Source organism: Emys orbicularis, chromosome 2 (assembly GCF_028017835.1).
Source record: "Emys orbicularis isolate rEmyOrb1 chromosome 2, rEmyOrb1.hap1, whole genome shotgun sequence".
NCBI lineage: Eukaryota > Metazoa > Chordata > Testudines > Emydidae > Emys > Emys orbicularis.
The window spans coordinates 163,896,618-163,921,975 of NC_088684.1; the positions used below are offsets into that span (position 1 = coordinate 163,896,618).

General features: G+C 42.4%; 1 protein-coding gene across 1 annotated transcript in view; it reads left to right on the forward strand.

Moving 5' to 3' along the window:
• Nucleotides 1-25,358, forward strand: part of SEMA5A (semaphorin 5A) — a 505,753-nt gene that overhangs the window by 173,627 nt on the left and 306,768 nt on the right. Inside the window, exon 4 of the mRNA XM_065399065.1 lies at nucleotides 4,500-4,562. Within this exon, the coding sequence (XP_065255137.1) occupies nucleotides 4,500-4,562 (63 nt within the window). The remainder of the gene's footprint in view (nucleotides 1-4,499; nucleotides 4,563-25,358) is intronic.

Sequence of the window (25,358 nt, forward strand, 5' to 3'; positions counted from 1 at the left end):
TCTTTAGCTTCCAGGAAGCAATGTGCTTACAGAGACATTCCAATTTATCCAATTTTTCCTGGGTGGTACAACTGGGTTACTCTTCTTTGAGAAACTGGTGTGGATTAATCAAATGGCAACTCATGCTTCTGACAAAGACTTAAAATGTCCAGCCAAAATTAAAGTTGTGTCTCCTTTCACCATCCAATCAGAAGATGAGGCATCACTTTTGAAGTCTTGCAACTGGGTCTTACATTCCAGTATATTTGTGCAAAACATCTTATGCCAGTTTATGTAAGACTAGTTAGGTCATAGCCATTTGTATGGCGATGGTGGTACATACATTGAACACCTGCTGGCTAATCCCCAGTTAGCAACCTACTTTCGCAAGTTGCTTTCCGTGGCCCCCTCTTGAAGTGCATCCTCTGGCCAACTTTACATAGTGTGCTTGCTCAAGTAGTATTTTCTCCTCGGCACTTTGCTGACTGCTGAAATGTCTAGCTTAAAGTTCACAGTTTGAAAAAAAGCCTCTCCACTGCTTTTATGATCTTTAATTTGTTTTAACTGTCCAATACGCAGTTACACAATGTCATTTAAAAAATTGCTGTTCTTCAGTAGGCCAGAACAGCTGTATAAGTTTATCATTTCTGCTCTCCTTATTTTAACAATAATGTTAGGAACTCTGTATATATTGCTGACCTGTGTCTGTGCATTAGTGGTCAAACACATAGGTGTAGTTTGACTTCTATATTTTTTTGCGTGGGACAGCTCCAGTCAGGCCAATGGGGCTGCACATGGGTGGGGGGCAAATTCCGTGCCTAACCGAGGTTTGCAGTTTGGGGGGCGGGGGCGCAATACCCATTCTTCCCCTCCCCCTAAAACTATGCCGATGATCAAACAGTTGCATTTCTCATTATTCAACTCTGTGTTCAACCGTCCTTAGAACACATTATTTGGTTCTATCTCTTTAATTGAATTGAGATTTCCAGCATGGGTATATTTCACTGACTTGTAGTAACATAAGCATACTTGATTGCAAATAGTATCCTTACTTTGCTAACTTAATCACTAATTTAAAATATATCAGTATGAACACAGCCCCCTTCTTTTCTTAGCAGGATGCCCCTAAAGTAAACCCTGCCATTAATTGTACGTCTTGCATATAGCTTACTTCATAAAAATAGTTTATTCAGTTTTGTTCCTTATATTTATCCCAATACAGTATCTGACAATATCATATAGTGTCTTAATATTAAATGTATATTTCAATTCATTCATTCAAAGTATATTAGAGAAAGGAAAAAAAACGGGAAGTTTCTTTTCAGCTACACCACAGGTGCGGTTAATAGGCTTCCAGACTTACCTGCATTAAGTTCCATTACATACGCGGGTGAAAGACTGCAAAAATTGTGCCATTGAGGTTTGAGTTTCTACTCTCTCAGGCCTTTGACTTTTCTCTCCTGAAAAAATCTAGATATCTGGGCAGTTCTCAGTTAGCAATAAATTATAATTTGGGAGGTTTAGTCAATATATAGGAATCTCAATGGAACTTGTTGAGTCTGAAATATTTGTAGAGATGTATGTGGACACTCAAAGTGTCCACTTCTATATGAATTTGTTTTGGAGGAGGAAAGAGGATTCCCCCCCAAAAGTCATATAATCTAGTGTATTAATCACAGGACTAAGAATAATTAGTTTCTGAATTTTGTTCTCATCTCATGCACCTGAAGAAGTGTTTTTTTTTTACCCACGAAAGCTTATGCCCAAATAAATCTGTTAGTCTTTAAGGTGCCACCGGACTCCTTGTTGTTTTTGTGAATATAGACTAACACGGCTAACTCCTGATACTTGTTCCCATCTCTGCTACTGACAAACCGTAATCATTCTTTGCATTTTTGTAGCACTTTGCATGCATTGTTTAATTATGCTGTGCAACTTTGCAAAGTAGGTAAATATGATTGCCCCCATTTTGCAGATTTCAAAATAAAGACTGAGTGAAATGAACTAAGGTCACACAGCAAGTCAGTGTTAGAATGAGACAAAATAGAATTCAGTGATCTTGACTCTCAAAGCCAATGTCCATTCCAATATATTAGAAAAGAAATGAAACTGCAAGGAAATCTATTTAATCTTTCTCAATTTAGGATTCCAGATCTTTAAAATTGGGAAAACAATATATATTTTTTTTGTCTGTGGCAGCAGGTATTTTAAATCTTGTGCAGTACATTTTCACCTGTGGTAAACACCATTGGCTCTCTATTATAGGTAGTGGATTTGTGGCAGTGGTAAGCTAATCTGTGAGAAGCAGAATACCTCTGCCAAACCATGCGTTGGATGTTAAAGAAGGGCACCCAAAACGAAACTTCTTCTGAAAATTTTGCCATAAGCATTGTGTTTTGGGGGCATTGCAGTATAATGGATTGTGCATGGTCCCAGGATATGGTCCCAGAATATGAGAGAGACACTATATGTGAGGTAATACCTTTTATTGGACCAACTTCTGTTGGTGGAAGGGACAAGCTTTCAAGCTACAAAGAGATCTTCCTCAGGCCCGGAGAAGGCAACCAGAGTGAGCAAAATACAAGATGGGACAGATTGTTAATCATAAGGGGTTTACTCATGCTGTAGGATATGCTACATGCTTAACATGTCTTCTTTCTCTCCACTCCCCAACTTCCCCAAGCTTGGTACAGCCTACTAAGTTCACATATGGCGAGCACTCTCCTTAAAGCCTTAATTTAAATCTACATTTCTCATGAAATCTTCCTACACTGATGACCTTCCAGTAACTACTTCTACATTGGAACCATAGTAGAGTTTAAGCTTCAATGCTTTTATGCGTTAAAATTTCCAAAATCAGACACTGGCACATACTGCTTACAACATATAGACTTATTGTGTCCTGGTGGCGTTTGCTTTAGTTCTCTATTCTAAAGCAATCTTTATAATACTCTAGAAATTTAGGATATGTTGGTATGCCAAGAACAGCCTTTTATAGAGTACTTACCATTTGTGGGATAAAACTGCTTTTTGTACAAAAAAGTTAAGGTATTGTTCCCTTTATATACAGCTCCTTATGAGGGTGTTTCATGCTGCTAGATACAATTTGTTACAAATGCTAGGGTCATTCACTGAAGGATTCTTCCAGACTGTTTTAGAAGTTTTCAATGAATCCCCACTGATGTAGAAATTCATCTGCAATAGAAATTGTTTTAAATGGAAAGGAGTTTGGGGAACAGGGCGGGGGGAAGGGAGGACTGATTATAAGGTTATTTTTCTGGAAATAAAAAAACTAATTCTTGTGCTAGTTGAAAAGGCAAATCACAGAGTACTGTGTAGTATTGTCTGAAGGTGTTTCTTCCCTTCATTTAAATAGGCTTTCAGCCTATTATTTTTACTAATTACAGAGTCTTCTTACTATTATTACAATCTCCATGAAAGGTCAGCTACAAAAAAAAATGCTACATTAAATCAGCATGAGTTGGCTTTGGTTACTTAAAATGAAAATGGGGCAAACTGTGGTTTAAATTGTTAAGCTGCAACAGTTAGTAAAGAAATCACAGTTCTTTCTGGTAAAAAGCAAATGCAATCAATTACACTTTTAATCTAAATAACAGATATGAATACACACCCTAGATGTGAAAGGTACCATCTGATATCAAAGGCACTCTTGATTATACAGTATATAAATTTATGCAAATATGCACATGTATCAGTATGTACACTCTGAAATATACACTCTACTTCATAAAAGAATATACTTCCTAAGCCATAGCTTTTGAACATTAGATAAAGCAATAATAAGGTTTAATTCATACACTGAAACTACAGCATGGTAAAATAGTGTTACAGCTGTGGTATAAACCTGTTGAAGCAAAGAGACAACACAGAAATTAGGCTAAATCACCTCAGTTACAATGTAGACAATTTTAGTGCTATTGTTTTGTATGTTTCTTTTTTTCTCTCAAACCAAAATGTAAGTTTTAGTGCTTGTGATTAGTGCTGGATTGGTAGCCTCTTGAATTTATACTGACAGGATGGACAGCAACAGTGCACGCTTTCCCACAGCATGATGACTATGTCTCTCAACAAAGTTGACTTCAAATGCTATGGCGATGCAGGCCATTTAACTACCTAGACTGACAGATCTGGGGATAGAGCATCTTTTCCTCTCCATACTTATTCACTCACTTTGCTTTGCTAGGACTGCCAGGAATAGTGCTAATTAGTGCTGATAGTGATTTTTCTGATGTAGGTAAGTGTGTGCTAGGTCTGGATTGAAAACACCAACCTCACTTTAGCTACGTCACTAAGCAGCCATCAATAAAAATGATATATGTTTCTGAGGAAAAAAACATTATAACAATATTATAAATGGATTCGCCCCAATATCAACTGTTAATGTAACAGAACTATGTACCATAAACATGACTGTGTTAGCTGTCTCTATCTGACACTACTATGTGTTTTGTACTTTACTTATCTTTGTCTATAAATATTTTTATTGGTATGTATTTCAGGCAGTGGAGTGGCAGTGTGATGAAGCTACTAAAAGAGCCTGTTACAGTAAGGGCAAATCGAAGGTAAGTACGTGATAGCTGTGCTGCTTAATCAAAACTTATATTTGGTTGACAAGATATCCAGTAGAGCCATGTACAGGACTAGTCAGTGTACAAACCTCTTCTCTATAAAGTTCTTGTTCTCCTTCTAAAAGTAATGCAAGATTCTTTAGGGTGGCAATACGGCATTTCCTGGAGTGTAGGCAAAGAATATAAACAATAAAATTTCAGGAAACAATATTTCAGCTGCTTCCTTCCGGAACCCATCAAAGGCCCTAGAGTAACAATACTCAATTTACTTAGTTTGTATCACTTTACTTTCTTAGTCCTACAGTATGTGAAATTCAGTGGACTAGATTCTGATCTCATTGGTGTAAATCTAGATTAACTCCTCAGAAGTCCTTCCATAATACACCATTTATTTCTTTGGATATCAGGCACAATTTTATAAACTTTTCTATTTCTGTGCCGCATGACTTGCCGCAAGGATTTATTGACCTTTTGAGAATAATAGTCTGAAATTCACTACCTCTGTAGACATAAAACCTGCTATGTTTCTGCTATCCAATGCCAGATTCCAGTTTGACCAGCTACTTTTTTTATGTACACAGCATAGTTAAATGCAGTGCGAAGAAAGAACAGGTCCTATGGGCATATAAAAAGAATAATTTTTGTGAGTTTTTAGAGGTGCACTTAACTAACCAAATTTATTTGTGTGACATTGTGCAGAATCTACTTCACAACTTGAGCATTTTTTTTATCTGTTGCTGCTTATGTTTGCCAGTTTTGAAGGCACTTGTATCACAATCCTATATGTTCACTGTAAATAAGTTACATTTTACAAATGCTAACATTATGAACCTACATTGCTTACTGAAAGAAATGAATCAGTATCAGTTTTATAACTTGGATTAAATTTTGTTAAACAAACAAAAACAAAATCAAGAAAACCTATCACCAAAGCTAAGCTACTGTTAGTAATACTAAACTAAACTAAGTATAAAACAATACAGCTATCACATCAAGTCAAGTCAACAAGTTAGTCTCGGTATTGGAATGGAATCAAATAATCAACTTAGTCAGATCATCAGATTAATATAGCAAATAATCAATCCTTATAAGAGGGATCTCAGAAGGAGGCTCTGTCTTTGGTGAGAAACCCCAACTAAAAAAAAAAATCACCCAAGTCAGTCAAGTCTAACTTGGATCTGGTTAAATATTTTTATACTGAAGACAAATTATTATCTAATACTAAAACCACAACCTCAGAGCCAATTATAAAGCTTCTTTTTTAGATTTCAGTTTCAGTGTGGTGGTTAATCCTTCCCCAATCTCCTCTCCCCGGATTGCATAGAACAGACTCTAACAAAACTCTTTGATAAGCAGAAGTTTGAGAAATCTTATGTACCAAATTTTATGTATGACTGTTTAAGTTTGCAGAGGGTTAGCAGCTGTCCCTCCCACTCCAGCTCAGGGGAAGGCCACTCTGCCTCACTACATCTCTGGGGCACCACCCCAAGCAAGGATTAGAGCTTCGGCTTTTAGGTAGGGCAGGGCCAGCAAACAGTTTTGAGGCTCAGGCCCTCAGGCAGGGCAGAGCCAACAGTCTAGGAGCTTGGGCCCTAGGCAGGGCAGAGCAACCAAGCAGTCTTAAGGCTCAGGCCCTTAGGCGGAGCAGAGCAAAGGAACAGTTTTATAGCTCAGGCCCTTCGGCAGGGCGGAGCAAACAAACAGTCTGACGACCCAGCTCTGGAGATGGCAGGCAGACACAGGCCTCTTGGCCTAAGGTGGGGAGGCTGCCACCCCAGGAGTGGGGTTGGCAGCAGGGAGTAGGGGAACCCAGGCCCACCCTACTTCACCAGGTTTTAGCCCAGGGACCTAACAGTGACGGAGTGTTCCGCCGCTGGATCAGCGAGGATCCAACCGAAACATTCTGACGTAGAATCAAGCAACAACCCAACCGGACTAAAGTCTGGTTTCCCTGGGCCACTTCTTACGATCCTCTTGCTGGGTACCTGCATTCCACAGGCGTCCTCTGTCTTCTCAGGATATGCGGCAAGCAGCAGACATGGCAGCTCTTCACCTGGGTCAATCTCAGGGTTCAGCTCCAGGGTCCTGCTCCGTTCCCTGACTCAGACTCAACTGGGTTGGTGTCTCTGCATTTTATTCTTCCTGTCCTGCCCCTTGGCTTCGGGGGAGCCTGATCTGGCTCCGTCCACCAGGGATTACAGAGTGACTCCTCCCCCTCCAGATCAGTGGGAGGCCAGTCTGCCTTATTATAAAGTTCCTTAGGACTTTTAAACACAGAATATGGAACACACTTTAATGAATATCTTTGAGACTTTGGTTAGGGCTGTTTAAACTGGGGAACCTTTTTTGGTGCCTTCCCTTTATGAACTTGATGGGTGCTCATACACACATGCATTCACACAGCCACAATTCCACACCCTAAAGTAAGAGAATAAAAAGGCTGGACTGCCTCCCAGCTAATAGAAGCAAAGGACAATATTAGAAAAAGGAAAAATAAGATACGTAAAATAACAAGGAGATTGCAAATACTTCAGTTTTCATGGCCTTCTGGATTGTCACAGAACAGGAGCTGATTGCAGTCCAGCAGCTAATGGCACAACACTTAGTGGCATCCTTCATGTGCAGGGAGATGGGTCAAAGGCTGGTGTAGCCTTCATGTAGGTGAATTGGCTTCCTTTCTCTAAGGTGGTTGACTTTAGGATTTCAGGAATGTCAGTCATCCCTCAGGTGGTTTGCTGACCCAAAAAAACAAGGCTTCTTGGGCTTCTATTAATGTCTTATAGTTTTTAATCTTTGCTTACTCCACCTTGCAGTGCAGCCCTTGAAAGCCTCTGAGCAAATCAAGTCTGGAGCCACACAAGTTGGCCAGTTATTGTTTAAATTAGGTCATTGTTAGTGAGCTTTGATTTTGGGAAAGTCCTGCTTTAGCCACCATTTAAAAAAAAAAAATCATTGCTTTGCATACCACAGAGACTAGGTCCATGACACCCACCCTCCGATAAATAAATAAATAAAATAGAAAATACAGAACAGAGGCCACTCTTACTTGAACTTGACAAGGCCATGTCCATGTGAAAAAATCTTGACATGACATTATGTAACCAGTTTATGGAAAATTGACCCCAAATCCTATAAAGATAATGGATTGAAAAGACCCTAGCAACTACCAGCCTCTCAGCATTCATCCATCAGCAAGATAAAAATAAATTTGAACAGTTTAGGACCAGATGTGATCTCCGACACACACTCAGTGTTTCGCTGCCAAGTTTGAAGTGTCTGGGATGAGAATCAGCACCTCCAAATCGGAGGTCCTGGTCCTTTTCTGGAAGGAACTGGACTGCTCTCTCCAGGTAAATGAGGAACAGCTGCCCTTAGTGGAAGAGTTCAAGTATCTAGGGGTCTTGTTCACGAGTGATAGTAAGCGGGAGCGGGAGATTGACCGGAGGATTGGTGCACAGATGACAGTGATGCGGATGCTGTACCTATACTTGGTGGTGAAGCGGGAGCTGAGTTCTCGGTCGAAGCTCTCTGTTTACAGGTTGCCCTGTGTCCCCATCCTCACTTATGGTCCTGAACTTTGAGTAATGACCAAAAGAATGAGATTGCAGGTACAAGTGGCAGAAATGAGGTTTCTTTGCAGGGTGGCTGGGCTTGCTCTCTGAGATACGGTGAGGGCTCAGCTATTTAGGAGACCCTCGGAGTAGAGCCGGTACTCCTCTGGATCAAGAGGAACCAGCTGAAGTGGTTCAGGCACCTGATAAGGCTGCCCCCTAGGAGGCTTCCATTGGAACTCTATCAGGCACTGGGCGGAGGCCCCGAGGCTGACCCAGGACACACTGGAGGAATTGTATCTCCCAGCTGGCCTGGGAATGCTGGGAAATCCCCCAGGACGAGCTGGAACCTGTTGCAGAGGAAAGGGAGGTCTGGTCCTCCCTACTCTCCATGCTGCCACTGCGACCCTCACCAGGAAAAGCAGCATAAAGGAAAAAGAAGAAAGATGAGAAGATGGGCCAGGTATCACCATTCTTCTTATAAACAAGACAATTTACAGTAATCTTCATATTTAGAAACTAGGCCAAAAATCAAACAGTTTATCTTTGTAAGGTTGCATCTTGATAAAGAAGAGATACCTTAAAACTTCTCAAGATAAAACCCATTAAAATAAAAATTATTAAAATGTGTAGAAGATCTCTGTTCCTACATACTCTATTTCTCTCACAGAGTCTGTTCTTGTCAATAATTTTTAAAAAAAAGCAAATCTACAAAAACAATACATTTTATGTGTTTGTTACTGTTTGAGTCATTAAATATGATTAAATCCATATAAAGTCAAGATCATGGAAATATCCAAGGATCTTATTTCAAAGCTAGAGAAGATTACCTATTCTGTGACACAGCATGACCTTTAACTCTAGTAACCAGAAGTTCTAGTCTATTTAAACATTCAGATTAAAATGAGACTTTATATATTTTTTTAAAGTTGCTGTAGTAGGCTGTGTAGGATTATGCTGTACAGAGGTATATCAGTTAGGCTGTACATGCAATTTACCACAATGAACTTTGCTGTTTCGTGAATTAAAATGAATTGAATTAAAAAGGTAAAGAAAAAAACATATGAAAATAAATCAAAAGCAGTAGTTACTTAGTAGGCTTCAGGAGTTTAATTCAGCAGGACACAAGTCAATGCAGTTACTTATATCCAGATGCCAAAACATCTGGATCCAGGGATCCCTTACAAATGCTCTCACTGCCTTAAACATAGTCTTAAACATATTCACCACTTCCACTTGTCAATGATTTAAATAGAAAGAAAGTTCATTCACATCACTGTTTTCCTTGCTAAATTCATGAAAATAACTTTGCTTTGTAGGGCTGGCCTACCCTATTCTATTTGGGATTGATTAAAAAACATATAAACTCACACCCATGGCAAGGATGTGTAATATTGTGGACGGTAAAGAGGCCAAATTATAATTTATTTGGAAAAACTTTACTGAATATATAATCTATTAAGAATCATACATGTAATATACAGTAACTCCTCACTTAACGTTGTAGTTATGTTCTTGAAAAATGTGACTTTATGTGAAACGATGTTAAGCAAATTCAATTTCTCCATAAGAATTACTGTAAATGGGGGAGGGGGTAGGTTCCAGGGAAATTTTTTTTTTTGCCAGACAATAGACATTATATACATATACAGTATAAATTTTAAACAAACAGTTTAATATTGTACACAGCAATGAATGATTGTGAAGCTTGGTTGAGGTGGTGGAGTAAGAGGGTGGAATATTTCCCAGGGAATGCCTTGCTGCTAAATGATGAACTAGCACTCGGCTGAGCCCTCAAGGGTTAATACACTGTTGTTAATGTAGCCTCACACTCTACAAGGCAGCACGGACTGAGGCAGGAGGGAGGAAACACAATAGATGCAGGGCAGTAGCTGCAAAACTCCAAAAACTGAACATGATGATGAGCCCACGCTACCCAACTGGAGCGCACCACTCCCTCCTCCTGACAGCACATGCACAGCTGCACCGGTGCTGACTTTCCAACGTGCTGGGGGGTGCCTGCATGAGTGAAAGAGAGAGACGTGCATTGCCCCTTTAAGTATGCTGACCCCACTTAAAGTACGTTGCCCTTTTAAGCAGATCAGCCAGTTCAGACAGGAAGCAATAGCTTCCAGAAAGCTCCCTCCTTTCTGTCCCTCTCCTCCGCTTTGTGGAGAGGGGGTACAGAGCAGGGGGCAGGAGCAGGGGGACATCCTGATATTGGCACCTCTCTCCCCCTCTCCCCAGCAAGCAGGAAGCTCTGGGGAGCAGCTCCAAGGCTGAGGGCAGGGCTGGAGCAGCACAGCAGCGTTGGGAGGGACAGCTGAACTGCTGCTGGGCAGCTGCGGAGCCACATACCTTACAGGGAATTTAGGGGAGCTGATGGGGGGCTGCTGGCCCCCCTGGTTCTAATCCCCACAGGGAGGGGCTGCTCTTCCAGAGAATCCTGCAAGCAGTGGACAAAGCAGGCAGCTGCCAAACGACGACGTTATAAGTGAGCATTGCACAACTTTAAACAAGCTTGTTCCCTCAGAGATCAGCAACATAACAATGAAACAATGTTAACCAGGACAACGTTAAGTGAGGAGTTACTGTATAACAGGCTGAGTAATGCAAAGGAGAAATGAAGTATGAGAGCTGCCAGATGCCATACATTGACTGGTTGGACTTTAGGCCCAATAGACAACTTCAGTCCTGGATCTTCTGTACAAACCCAATAGATAAACCATTAGTAAAATAATAGCTGAGGACTTTCCAACTTACTATATTTAAATAGACTTTGAAATGTCTCTTTAATGATTTTGAACTTTGTGATTCTGGAGAATTACATGTCTCTGATGTACAAAACAAGATTGTAGTGTTGATTTTTTTGTTATTTAGTTTGACGTTAATCATTTGTGTTTATAAGTGTTATATTTGTGGAAAACTAATGAACCATTTATTTAGAAAACACCAAAATAATTAGGGATGGGAGGGGAATGAATTTAACCACTGCTTTAGGTTTTAATAGGCCATTGCTACCCATGCAATTATAACGTGTTTTCATAGGCATACATAGTATGTTGAGTTTTAAATGAGTTTCCCAAAGAGGCACGGATGCTTTAGTAACTTTTGCAAACCCAGTTACCATATAACCAACTTTCATAATTTTAAAATTAATTGTCATAAATGCTACTGGCAGACAGCTCACTTCAGAAGATAGTGAAAGATAAAGAAAGAAAACCTGCCAAATGAAATGTTAAAAAAATCACTTCCTTGTAATAAGTTTCCATGTTGTTTCTGTAAATCACCTCTGTCCTTCTCATACCTATGAAAGCATGGTCAGTATCTGTGTTTTTTTTTAAAAAAACCATACAATTTATGTCATAAGCATAGATACATAATCCTCTAATGAACTATGCTCCATTTTCCACACTGTGTGTTGTAAAAATTTGGGATGCACAGAAGTAGACTTCTTTGACTTCAGTAGAAATCTGTTGAATCATCTCAGTCTCTTTCAAACCCTGTGCCTAAATTTGTTACTAACAGTTAATTGCTGTACAATATCAGTTCAAATAATTCATTGGATATTGCTGAATAGATGATATGATTTTGCATCCGAAGAAGTGGGTTGTAGTCCACGAAAGCTTATGCTCTAATAAATTTGTTAGTCTCTAAGGTGCCACAAGTACTCCTGTTATTTTTGCATGATTTTGAAAGTTTCTTTTGTGAATTATGCTGCTCCTTCTATAGCTATTTTACTTAACATTGTCTCAGACTGCAGAAGATAACCTTGGTTCTTTCTGGGAAATCCCTAAACTGTATTAACTGTTTTTATTTATTTCCCCCTCATTCTGGAAAGAAATAATACAAAACCATTAAAAAAACCCTAAAACCACTGCCACTGAGCAACCTAATCTTCCTGCTAATTTATAAAGTCTGGAAAAATAGATTTATGAAAATACAGTTTTGTTTCTTGGTTAGAAAATATGTCTGTCAACGCTTAACAAAATAGGTGGAATCTTAAATATAGCTGATTCTGAAAACTGAAATACAATATTCTTATGTATTCTTTAAAGGTCTAGTCCTGCTTCCTTTGAAATCAATGCCAAATCTATCACTGTCTTCAAGGGCAGAAAGATCAGGTCTTAAATTGGGAGATTTGGATGTGTAAGCAATGTAGAATTGAGCCCTGAAAAAATTACTTGAAAGAAATAAAGGGTAAAATCCTGTATCCATTGAAGTCAGTGGCAAAATTCCCATTGACTTTAATTAGTGTGGGATTTCTCCTAAGGGCTGTGCTGCAAGTGAAAAGTAAATTATAATACAAATCTGTACTTGTGAGCTAATGTTATAAATTTCAATTTTCTACGGTTTATTGCTTCAATTATCTGGGCTGGGGCAGGGGGTTGGGGTGCGGGAGGGTGTGCGAGCTCCGGCTGGGGTGTGGACTCTGAGGTGGGGCAGGGAATGAGGGGTTTGGGGTGCAGGAGGGGCTAGGGCAGGGTGTTGGGGAAGTGTGGGGTCCAGGAGGAAGTTTGGGTGTGGGAGGGGACTCTGGACTAGGGCAGGAGGTTGGAGTGTAGGAGGGGGTTCAGGGCTGGGGCAGGAGGTTGGGATGTTGGAGGGGGTGCAGGCTCCGGGAGGGCGTTTGGGTGTGGGAGGGGACTCTGGGCTAGGGCAGGGGGTTGGGGCGCGGGAGAGGGTTTTGGGAACCAATAGGAGCTGTGGAGCTGGCTCTCAGGGCAGTGGCAGCGTGCAGGGCCTCCCCGGCCGCCCATGCGTCTAGGGGCTGCAGGGACCTGGCGGCCGCTTCCGGGAGCCACGCCAAGCTAGGGTAGGCAGGGAGCCTGCCTTAGCCCCGGGCCCCCGCTGCGCTGCCAACCGGACTTTTAATGGCCCGATCGGCAGTGCTGACCGGAGCCGCCAGGGTCCCTTTTCGACAGGGCATTCCAGTTGAAAACAGGTCGCCTGGCAACCCTAGTGTCACCTGGCCCTTTATACCGGTGGCCAGTGGCGCGCAGCAGCAGAGGGTGCTCGAGCCACTCCGATGGGTATCACTGAGGGAAAAAATTCTGATAACTGTGTGCAGGGCGCACGCACACCAAGAGTGGAATGGACATGTGCAACACATTTTAAAGAACAACAATTATGAACGGTCATTAACCATTTTTTCTGTTGTTTAGCGTAATAAAGTCAGAAGATAGCAGTGCTTTTGATTTCAAACCGCAGTCATATTCACCATTCACAGTCTGGAATGGAAAACGAAACACAATATGACCCTTTAGGATTCAGGGATGACAGCACCCAATCCCAAAATGGTTCCCAGGAGGAAACACCCCTTTCCCTTGTCTCTGCTACAGGGGCTTCTCCAAGACCATCAGGAGTTAAATGCACAGTTTTGTCTGGCAGGTAGGCCTTATTAGGAACTATATAACCTGCTAGCCTTGCCTGGGTGTGGTTGGGGAGTTCAGATTAGCTAGGCAATCAACAAGTAAATACTTGAGCACAGATGGCTGAGAAAGTTGACTGTTCTTAAAACTGTTCATTTATTTTGTTATAATTGCTATTGTGTTGAAAATAAAAACAAAACAATGAGTCTGGGACCTGAGAAGAAGGGGTTTGAGGGGGATTCTTTTTTTGGTGTATTCTGCTAACAGGCTAAGCCAGGAGTGGCCTACCTGAGCCTGAGAAGGAGCCAGAATTTACCAATGTACATCGCCAAAGAGCCACAGTAATACATCAGCAGCCCCTCATCAGCTCCCCCGCCCCCAGCACCTCCTGATCAGCTGTTCCCTGGCGTGCAGGAGGCTGGGGGGGGGGGCAGGGAGAGGGAAGTGAGGGACGGCAGGCTCAGGGGAGGGGGTGGAGTGGGGGCAGGGCCTGTGGCAGAACCTGGGTTTGAGCAGTGAGTACCCCCTGGCACATTGGAAAGTTGGCACCTGTAGCTCCAGCCCCGGAGTCAGTGCCTATACAAGGAGCCACATATTAACTTCTGAAGAGCTGCATGTGGTTCCAGAGCCACAGGTTGGCCACCCCTGGACTAAGCCCATAAAGTGGGGAGCACTTTTTAATTTTGTTTGATCATCCACAGGGTCTGGTTACAGAGAGAGAATTTGGTCTTTACTTACAGGTCCCAGGTTTTATGTACAAAAGGAGGCTGTGCTGGTGGAACAGGGAGCTCTGCCTGTGTGCCTGTGACATGCTCTTTCTTTCCACTCACACTACAGAAACCCTTCTGTGGGACAGCTGTTAGTTTCTACCTGTATGCAGTTGGACAACAGAGAATGAGGCCAGGGAGCTGGCTTCACTTCTATAACTTCCCTTCTCCCACACCCTGAAATCTAGTGGAGAAAGAGAAAACAAATTAGTTACTTTTACCTGAGACTGCTTCCCTCTTCATTGCCGTGGAACCTGTTTTACTAGAGCAGGGGTATAAGGATTACCAGGGACAACTGGGCAGAAGGACTCGTTTGAGTTTCTGCTGGAACTCTGCAGTCCAGGTGGCAGCAGGGAGCCAGTGGGTCCAGGTACTAAAACAGAATGTGCAGGTTAAGAGGGGCCTCAGGGAAAACCATATTTTTCCTCCTGCCACAATGGAAGAATGGGTGGGAAGTCTTCACAATTGAAAACCGTGGCATTTCCTCTCTTATGTAGTGTAGGGGAGAGTGAGGGCCAAAAATATTTTGCCAAGAGGATGGGCCACCCTCAGGCATGCCACTGAAGAATGGATTTACACTCTGTTGAGGAACTCCATTGGTTACTAGATTATGGATAATGAGATGCTACCTTATTTGCAGAAAAGGAACCTGCACAGAATGTTGCCTCCAGACTTTATTGATAATTGTCACACTGAGCTTTGTTAGAAGCCAAGGAGGGAAAAGATTTGGAGGGGAAAATATATAAGGACATTATCACATATGGCAGTTTTAATGCACAGTTGGCTTCAGAAAGCTGATAGTAGTTACTTAAACTTCATAGAGTTACCCACCTTAAACTGCTTAAAATAACTAGTGGATCAAGGAGTGAGCCAAATAAAATGTCATTATGGCCAGCATGTGTTAGCATTTTATAAGCTCCATAGAAGTCCACATGGTTAAAAGGTACTAAAGCTGGCCATTCAGGTTGGCACCTGCAGCAGGGATTGTTGTAAAGCAAGGAAATAAATATGAGAGATAAAGGGAGAAAATAGAGTAAAAGATTAAAAATAACCTGCAATGGATTCATTTTTCATGTAATTATTTAAGGCTCTAAGGGCCCAGTGCATGAGTGTCTGGGCTCTTCACAAAAATATTTAAAAACATAAAAATCAAATATAGACATAGCTGAAATAGTAACCCAAAACAATGAATTTGCTACAAAGAAATAAATACCTGCAACCAGATTGCCCTCATATTGTCAAGTTGGTATGAAAATGAAGTAAAAAACCTGGCTAGATAATAGTTGAAACCTTGGCATAAATGTTGTTTGTCTGCTTTATATTTTTGTAAAATCAGAGAATGCATGGTAAATGAATTGTTTTTTTTTCCCCAAAGATTTTTTACAAGGAAGCAGGAAAGCAAAATAGTGGGTAAAAAGTCAGTTGCAGAATAGATCTATGTGAAATAAACCCACTCAAACAAAACTGTTCTTGAAATCTGATGCATTCACAAAGGCCACCCTTATACCAAATGTAAGCGAGGGGATGGTCCCGCTATTGTGGGGAACTTTCCTGGCTTCTGCACTACCCCGGTGAAGTGGGCTAGCGAAAGGGTCTGAGTCCTCGCTCCCACTCCCTTTACCCAGAGGCCTCCCTGCCCTTGAGGGCTCACTCTCCTGTCTGGCAGAGTCCTCGTAACCCCAACAAGGCTGGGCCCAGGATTCCTGGGGGGCTCAACTCCCAACCCTGCTGTGGTCACCTAGGACAGGGGCTAGGGTGTCCCCACTCCGGGGTACCCTCTCTGCACTGGGCACCTCCCTGACCCACTGATTATTCCATACAATTTAAAGCAAATACAAGTTGTTTAATTAACAATTAATCTAAAGAAAAGAATAAGGAAAAATGGGAAAGGTTAAAGGAAAACACATCACACCGCTCTGTGGCAGGAAACGTCAAAAACAGTGTCTCTGGACATCAGGGCACTTCACAGTCTGTTCCTTGTAGGTCCCAGATTTCCTTCTCAGGCCCTGGCTGTGCTGCAGGTATGCTGCGGGTTGGACACTTTCAATGGTGGTGGCCACACACCTCTGGGCTTTGAGTGGTGGGACCCTTCTTCCCAGCGTCAGCCCCCCCATCAGGTTACGGTCCCCCTCCCGGTCTGGCCTGCAAGGGCCCTTGGCTAGGGGTGTCTTTCTGTGCTGGGCCCTTTGCCCAAGGTCCCCCCTTGGCTGGCCCCACTTGCTCACCACACCTGGCTCTGTGGCTGCAGCTCTGCTCCCAGCACAGGATCTGCTCTCCCTGGGCTGCGTCTGTGGTTGCGCCTCTGGCCCCTCTGGATCTGGCACGGTTCTGCTTTCCAGCTCACCTTGGACCCCTGCTTTCTCCTTAGCTCAGCCCCACTCAGTCTGACCCAGGTAATTCCAACTCACATGGAGGACGGGACCCACCCTGGCCTCCTGTCATGCTGATTAGCCTGCCCGCCCTGTCAATCAGGCTGACCTGGAGCATTGGCCTCTCGCCATTGTTCCTGGGGACTGTCAGTCTCAGGGTCCTGATTTCCCATCGACCCCTCCCCTTTTAGTGCTAGGAGCTAGCCAACCAAAACACCCCCACTGAATGTTAGTAAGGGGCAACAGTCCCCTTACACAAACACTGCCATTTCATACAGCAAGCCATTGTAATCCCCTAAAGACATCCAAGACTGCTGAATTTGAACATCCAAGTGAACCCATATAGTTAAGTTTGTCTCTGAACCCTGCAAACTGACTCTGGAAGGTTCACATGACTCTATAACATAATAGTTTTTCCAATTTTTTTTAGCTGTTGCTATTTTTAAAAATATGGGTAAAATAGCTAATTGTAAAGAAAGTGTGCCTTGGTTCATCAAAAGAGAATGTGTTTTTTTATTCTCTCCCAAAGTGTGATTTTTTTCTTTTAAATATTGGTTAATTTAAATGTGATTCCTTATAAAAATAGCACCAGGATGAATTTGGGCCAGTGTCAAATCTACTTTGACTGCAGAGGGGGCTTACACAAGGGATGAATTTGACCCAAAATCTTTTGCTTACCATGTTGTATTATATGAATCATTGAAAAGTTGGCACAGTGATTGAGAGCAGCAAAGGAAAGAATCTTGCAAATGTTAAGAATGTCAGTGTTGAAAAAGAACATTATTCTTCTCTAACACAGAGTGGGTGCTCAGTGTACAACTAATTTTATCTCAGAGCTATTTCAGCAGGCTGTGGAGTATGAAGAGGAGAGGTGAATAGGTCTGATGAGTTGTAATATCATAGCCCACTTGCTTTTCCTACACTTACATTCCAAGGCTTGCTGGGATAGCAAAAGATGAAAAATTCTCCTATTGTTTCTGTACATACCACTCTTGCTAACATACTCCATCAAAAGAAACAAAGATGGCATTCCATTTACCCTGATTAAAAAACAAAATCTGCAGTAAGGGAAGTATCCAGAGCTTTAACCATCACTTTTAATTGCTGAAAAGGCCCAATAGTACTGTCAAACTGCTCTGTAGTTTATTGATATTCCTGACTTCTGTTTGGTTCAAAAGATTTTTTTTTTTTTTAAAGTTTTGGTGAATTTAAGGTAAAGGTATTGTGTGAGGTTTTGGAACTCAGTCTGAATTTTTTTAAACTTTATTTTTATTGTTTTTATATAAAAAACAGACACATAACAAAACAAAACATATAAATACATGCACCAGATGGAAATAGCATATAAATAACAAAATTCAATGTTCATTATCTATAAAACCTGGAAAACAACCAAACAAAATCAAACAACTAAACAAAACCGTGAACCTGTATAGGTCATGCAGGGCATCAGTTATTGAAGTGACTAAATAGATAAATAAGTGAGAATATAACCTATGAGTCATAACCTGAGTATCGGGGACTGATATATACTAAACTGCAAACGTATGCAATAGTTTCATGTGTGAGAAGATATCCTCCTATTTTTTCCAAGTGTTTCTATTAGACAGAGTCATATTTTCCATAAATCCAGAAGTAGAGAGCTCACTAAACCTGTTAGTGTATCAGGGAAGAATTGCAGATTTCCATTTTCTCAAAATAACTCTTTTGGCCACTAAAATAATCACTGCAATCAATTTCTTGGTTGGTTAACTGGTAATACCAACTCATACAGAATCTTTAAAATAAACAAGCTTGGAGAAGGAAAGATAGCAACACTTAAAGTTTCTGAGAGAGCACTGAATATGGTGTTTCAGAACACATGATCATTTGACAAGAATAGAGGATGTATGAAAGGTTGGCCTGTAGCTCTTTGGCAACACACAGTGAACGTTGGAGATGCAGTCTAGCCTTAAACAAAAATTCTGGAATCCAACGGTATCTGTTTAATACCTTGTTCTGGAAGAATCACAAGGATAAAACTTGAAGTATCTTTCACATTAAGCCAGATATCCTCCCAGGTTTCTATTGTGGTAGTAAGGCTAAGTTCTTTTCCCCATTTTTCTTTGAGACTGAGGTTGAGATGGCACTATGAACCCTTAAGCAACCTATAAGTAATTTTTGCAAGGAGACTTTTGATTCCATATTTCTTTACATGTTTTTCTAGAAGTGAGAGAGTTGCAACAGATCAGTTGTCCCCTATCCTTGCATGAATCCTTGAACATTTCCGCTGAAAGAAGGAACTGTGAGACTGCGGTAGCTGATATTTTAGACTTGTAAATGAAGGCCAGTCTATCATCTTGTATTATATCTCTAATTTTTGTTAATCCTTTTTCTATACAAACTGTCTTAAGCATGGAGTTGGCCTTGATCGTGAGACATGGGGTATCTCATAGTGATACAGGAAGAGAGTTGGTAAGATTGGATGCTGTAATCATCTTAATGCGTTGCAGAATGCCTCATGTAGATGCAAAGACTGGATTTTTCCTTAAGGGTGTGGGTAGCCTCTTAAGATATATAAAAGAATGGCATAGCTAAGGTTGTTGTTTTTTTCCAATATCAAACCAGGCCGGTACATATACAGAGCAGCTGGAGGGGAACCATCTTACAATAGGACACATTTGGAATACTAGATAATGTAGATACAATTCTGGCAACCCCATACTTCCAGTTGTCCAGGATTTTTTAAGGGTCTCATGTGACAAACAAGGCTGTTTTATATCACATAGAAATTGCATGATAGGCCTATTTATTCAAGCAGAGAGCAAGGGAGAGGCGTTGAAAGGCAATAGGCTAATGATATAAGTCAATCTTGAGCAGATATTCATTTTGGCTATTTCTCTTCTCCCTAGTAAGCATAGAGGGAGGAGATGCCAGTTCCCTATATCCATGGAAATTTCTTTAAATATATAGCCCATATTTATAGATAAAAAATTGGGAAGATTAGGACAAATTTTAATACATAAGTTATTTCCTTGCATATTTGAAATGGAAAATGCTTAAACTGAGAAGAATCTGGTCTTTTTGTGTATATCCATTGCCTGTGATTTATTCGAGTCAATGCGAAAACAAGAGATTTTTCCAAGAACATCAACTATATTTAAGGCTGCAAGTACGTCACGGAAGTCATGGATTCTATGACTTTCTGGGACCTCCGTGACTTCTGCAGCAGCCGGTGCAGCTGGCTCCGGCCCCTGGGCCAGCTGCACCGGCTGCTGTTGGGCCAGTCTCGGGCCGCAGCACCCCCATCCCCCCCAGCAGCAGCAGCGTGGGTCCCGGGCCGCCACCTCCCCTGCACCCAAGCAGCACTTGCAGGGGTCCCAGGCTGCGCACCGCCACCTGGCCCCCCCTCCCCAGTACCCGGAAGGGGTCCCGGGCCACGCGCCGCCACCCTCCCCCCCCAGCACCCTTGTGGGTCCTGAGCCATGTACCACCGACCGCCCCGAGCACCCTTGGTGCATCTGGGCCGTAAGCCGTCACCCCTAGCACCCTCAGCACCCCCGGGCCGCACACCATCTCCCCTAGCACCCAAGATTTAGTCAGGGGTATATAGTACAAGTCATGCACAGGTCACAGGCCGTGAATTTTTGTTTACTGCCTGTGACCTGTCCATGACTTTTACTAAAACTACCCATGACTAAAACGTAGCCTTAACTATATTCAACAATGATAGGATTCATGAGTGTGGATTCTTCAACAGCACAAAAAAGTTATCAGCATACAAACTGATTTTGTATTCTTTCCTGTTTATAGTCACACCTTCAATGCCCGAGTGCTGATGTATGTATGCTGCCAGTGGTTCAAGAGAGACATTAAAAAGGAGGGACAAAGAGGGGACAGCCCTGTCATGTCCCTTTTTCTAGTTGAAATGTGGGAGAAATAATTTAATTAGTTGATAGTGAAGTGAGGGAAGAGTTGTATAATACACTGACCCAATTCAGGAATATTTGACCAAATTCAAAGGGTTTTTTAGGACAGCCATTAGATAAATCCATTCAACTTATCAAAGGCTTTCTCTGCATTAGAAGTAAGTCTGTATAGGGAACATCTGACATCTGAGCTTGCTAGATCAAGTGAGTGATATTTTTTTGTATTATCAGCAGCCAATTTTCCTTTAATGTCTGCAATATCTTTGAAAAATTCAGAATTACCTCCACTTAGACTGTAAATGATTCCAAGAATTAACTTTTTTGAGTTGAAACAGCCTTCAGAAAGAATGTATCTTCTTTTGGGATCAGACCAGGACTGTTTATATTGAGAAGTTATACTTTTATGAATTCAGGTGGATGTGCCTCTGTTCTTAGAATTCAATGTTTAATGATACTCAGCACCTACCAACATCTTCTTGATTTGATCGGCATTTATTTCTGCTAGATGAGTTTCCTGCAATAAAGCTACTTGGACTTTTTTGATCTGAGGTGTGTCAGGATTTTAATTCTTTTGCAAGGTTTATTAAGTCCCCTCAAATTCCAGGACCACACTCTAAGAAAATTCATGGCAAAGATTTAAATGATATAGAATCATAGGTTAGGGTTGGAAGAGACCTCAGGAGGTCATCTAGTCCAGTCCTCTGCTCAAATCAGGACCAACACCAAATAAATCATCCCAGCCAAGGCTTTGTCAACCCATGCTTAAAAACTTCTAAGGATGGAAATTCCACCACCTCCCTAGGTAACCCATTCCAGTGCTTCACCACCCTCCTAGTGAAAGAGTGTTTCTTAATATCCAACCTAGACCTCCCCTGCTATATATTAAGACATATAACCTTGTTCTGAAGATACATATTTCCCTTTGATATTGTAAAACCACATCTCTAGGATATGGTCTGTATTTAAACATACTAGATACTAGTTAGTTATGAATTAATTTATGCTTTCAATTGAGCCTCTAAAGGTCAGGTATAGAAAAAGATCTATAGTTAAATATCATATATCTTCCAAAATATATTTGTCACAGAAAACAAACAAAAAAATTAACAGATTTAAAACAAGCCAGCATGTTCAGATCCCTGAAGGCTTCAGTTCCAACTGCTCCTCCCCTCCCTATATTATCTAATAATAGTCTAAACATCTCTACATGCAAATATATTTTAAATCGGATATTACCCTGTAAATACTATTGGGTATTCTAGAACATGTATAATATATTTCTACCTACAGAAGTTTTTGTATATATATATATATATATATATATATATATATATATATATATATATATATATATACACACATATATACAGACTCATCACATGTACATTTACAATTGATTTGATAAATCAAATATAAATTAGTACAAAATCTAAATATGAAAAATACAACAATATAAAGAAATCATATTCATAGTATGTCAAATGCCCTGCACAAGCTGAATAACTAGGGCTATTCAAGGTTTAGGTTATAGTCTACTTTACATGTCAGGAGTATGGACTGTTCCAAGGGACTTGTGGTTACCCTAACACAATCCATCAGAGGCAGAGCTAGTGAAGAGATTCTGTCTAGCAGTGCAAGCTGGGATGAGTAGTGCAGCTAATACTTCAGTCAGTAGATGGTGCTATAAACCCCAGTTTAGGGTTAAATTATTACTCTATGCATTGCAGTGCTATACAGTTGTGATTGCTCAGTTCCAAAGGAGATCAAAAGAAGAGTTCTGCCTAGCTTGTTAACTGCTAGGAGTGGGAAGATGTTATAAGTGAATATTACCATATCTACAAGGATACATAGGAAAACAAGTATGTTTTTTATGATGATAAAAACATTCTGCTATTTTTGGGCAAATCTGGTCTCAATCTTTGAAGTGTCTGCCAAGCTTCAGAAGGGGTTTTACAAAATCTTGCGGAGCCTGTTAAATCCATAGTGAAGGTGGATGGGTACTTGATGCTATATCTGATGTTGGTCTCCCTCAGGAGTTACTTATGCCATTGAATGCAGTCCTCTTTTTGATAAACTCAGCTGAAAAGTAAGGAAAGAAAAAAGGGACTTCTGGGTTTCCCCTTTCCTGGCAGGGTTCATTAACATTACTTTGTCATTGAACTTCAGCAGCTTGAAGATGATGGGTCTGGGCTTATCAGACTCCTGCCTTCTACTACCAGGCATTCAATGAGCCCTTTCAATATTGAATGGGGGTGGCTGAAGGTCCAATTTAAGTATGTTAGGGAGAAGTTTCTGAAGAAAGTTGATAATATCCATCCCCTCTAGACCCTCAGCAGTGCCCAAGAGGTGAAGATTGTTTCTCTGAGATCTGTTTTCGTAGTCATCCTGTTTTTCTTCCAGTTTGAGTAGTCTAAGCTTTAAGGGGGCAGTTTCTTCTTTAATTTCACTGGTTTCAATGGCAATCTTTTGTAGCTCATTTTCCAAGTGAGCCATTGGGGATTTTACATCACATACATCTTTAGAGAGGCCATGAATATCTTTTGAGATTGAAATCCAGTCAGTCTGTGAGGAAATCTTTCAGTGCCACAATATCCTGGGCTAGGTTCTGTTGTGGCCTTGAGATCTCCCCCTTCAGCTGCTTAGGTGATTCAGGCTTAGGTCTTTTATTGCCCCTCATTTTTTCATTGGAATCCATATTCAACAGTTTGAAGTTTATCCAGTGGATTAATGTAAAATTTTATGGCAGAAATTTATTGCCAATTTGCTAGGAAAGTAATTATTAGAGAAGAATTGGTATGTGGTGAGTGAGGTAGTCTGGGACTAGACAACCATCTTCCTCATGAGTACCATGTGACCTCCCCAGTCTGAATTTGAAAATGTTAGAAAACCTTAAATTTAAGAATTAAAGAATTTTAAAAATTAAATTTTAGTTGAACAGTAGGTTACCTGAGAGACTCATGCACTGGGTTTTGGTGTTTTTTGTACATGGCGTTGAAGAAAAGAGTCCTAATGATTATTAATGATCTGGATAATGGGATGGGTTGCACCCTCAGCAAGTTCACAGATGACACTAAGCTGGGGGAAGAGGTAGATATGCTGGAGGGTCGGGATAGGGTCCAGAGCGACCCAGACAAATTAGAGGACTGGGCCAAAAGAAATCTGATGAGGTTCAACAAGGACAAGTGCAGAGTCCTGCACTTCGGATGGAAGAATCCCATGTACCGCTACAGGCTGGGGACTGACTGGCTAAACAGCAGTTCTGCAGAAAAGGACCTGGGGATTACAGTGGAGGAGAGGCTGGATATGAGTCAGCAGTGTGCCCTTGTTGCCAAGAAGGCTAACAGCATATTGGGCTTCATTAGCAGGAGCATTGCCAGCAGATCGAGGGAAGTGATTATTCCTCTCTATTCGGCACTGGTGAGGCCACGTCTGGAGTATTGCGTCCAGTTTTGGGCCCCCCACTACAGAAAGGATGTGGACAAACTGGAGAGAGTCCAGCGGAGGGCAACAAAAATGATTGGGGGCTGGGGGACATGATTTACGAGGAGAGGCTGTGGGAACTGGGGTTATTTAGTCTGCAGAAGAGAAGAGTGAGGGGGGATTTGATAGCAGCCTTCAACTACCTGAAGGGGGGTTCCAAAGGTTATGGTGCTCAGCTGTTCTCAGTGGTGGCAGATAACAGAACAAGGAGCAATGGTCTCAAGTTGCAGTAGGGGAGGTTTAGGTTGGATATTAGGAAAAACTATTTCACTAGGAGGGTGGTGAAGGACTGGAATGGGTTACCTAGGGAGGTGGTGGTTTTTAAGGCCTGTCTTGACAAAGCCCTGGCTGGGATGATTTAGTTGATGTTGGTCCTGCTTTGACTAGATGACATCCTGAGATCTCTTCCAACCCTAATCTTCTATGATTCTATAAAGGAATACGCTTAAAACTCTTTGTGTTATGGGTCTTAATTAGGGTTACCATACGTCCTCTTTTTCCCGGACATGTCCGGCTTTTCGGCACTCAAACCCCCGTCCGGGGGGAATTGCCAAAAAGCCGAACATGTCCGGGAAAATGGCGGCTCTGCTCCTCCCCTGACTCTTCGGCTCTGTTTAAGAGCCGAGCTGCCCGAGCGCTATGGACTTCAGGCAGCCCCCTTACCCCCGGACCCCAGCCGCCGGCCGGGCACTTCCCCTCCCGGGCTCCGGCGGCGCAGGGTCGGGAGGCACGGGGGCTGCCCGAAGCCGGTAGCGCTGGGGCAGCTCGGCTCTTAAACAGAGCCGAAGAGTCAGGGGAGGAGCAGAGCCTCCAGCCGCGGCGGCTCTGCTCCTCCCCGACTCTTCGGCTCTGTTTAAGAGCCGAGCGCTACGGGCTTTGGGCAGCCCCCATGCCTCCGGACCCTGCGCCGCCGGAGCCCGGGAGGGAAAGTGCCCGGCCGGGAGCGCAGGGTCCGGAGGCAAGGGGGCTGCCCGAAGCCGGTAGCGCTGGGGCAGCTCAGCTCTTAAACAGAGCCGAAGAGTCAGGGGAGGAGCAGAGCCTCCAGCCGCGGTGGCTCTGCTCCTCCTCTGACTCTTCGGCTCTGTTTAAGAGCCGGGCATGGGGGCTGCCCAAGCGCTACCGGCTTCGGGCAGCCCCCATGCCTCCCGACCCTGCGCCGCCGGAGCCCGGGAGGGGAAGTGCCCGGCTGGGGGTGCAGGGTCCGGAGGCAAGGGGGCTGCCCGAAGCCCAAGCGCTACCGGCTTCACGGTTTGCCGGGCAGCCCCCAGACCCTGCGCCCCCGGCTGGGCGCTTCCCCTCCCGGGCTCCAGCTGCGCTGGGGAAGCGCCAGCCGGGGGCGCAGG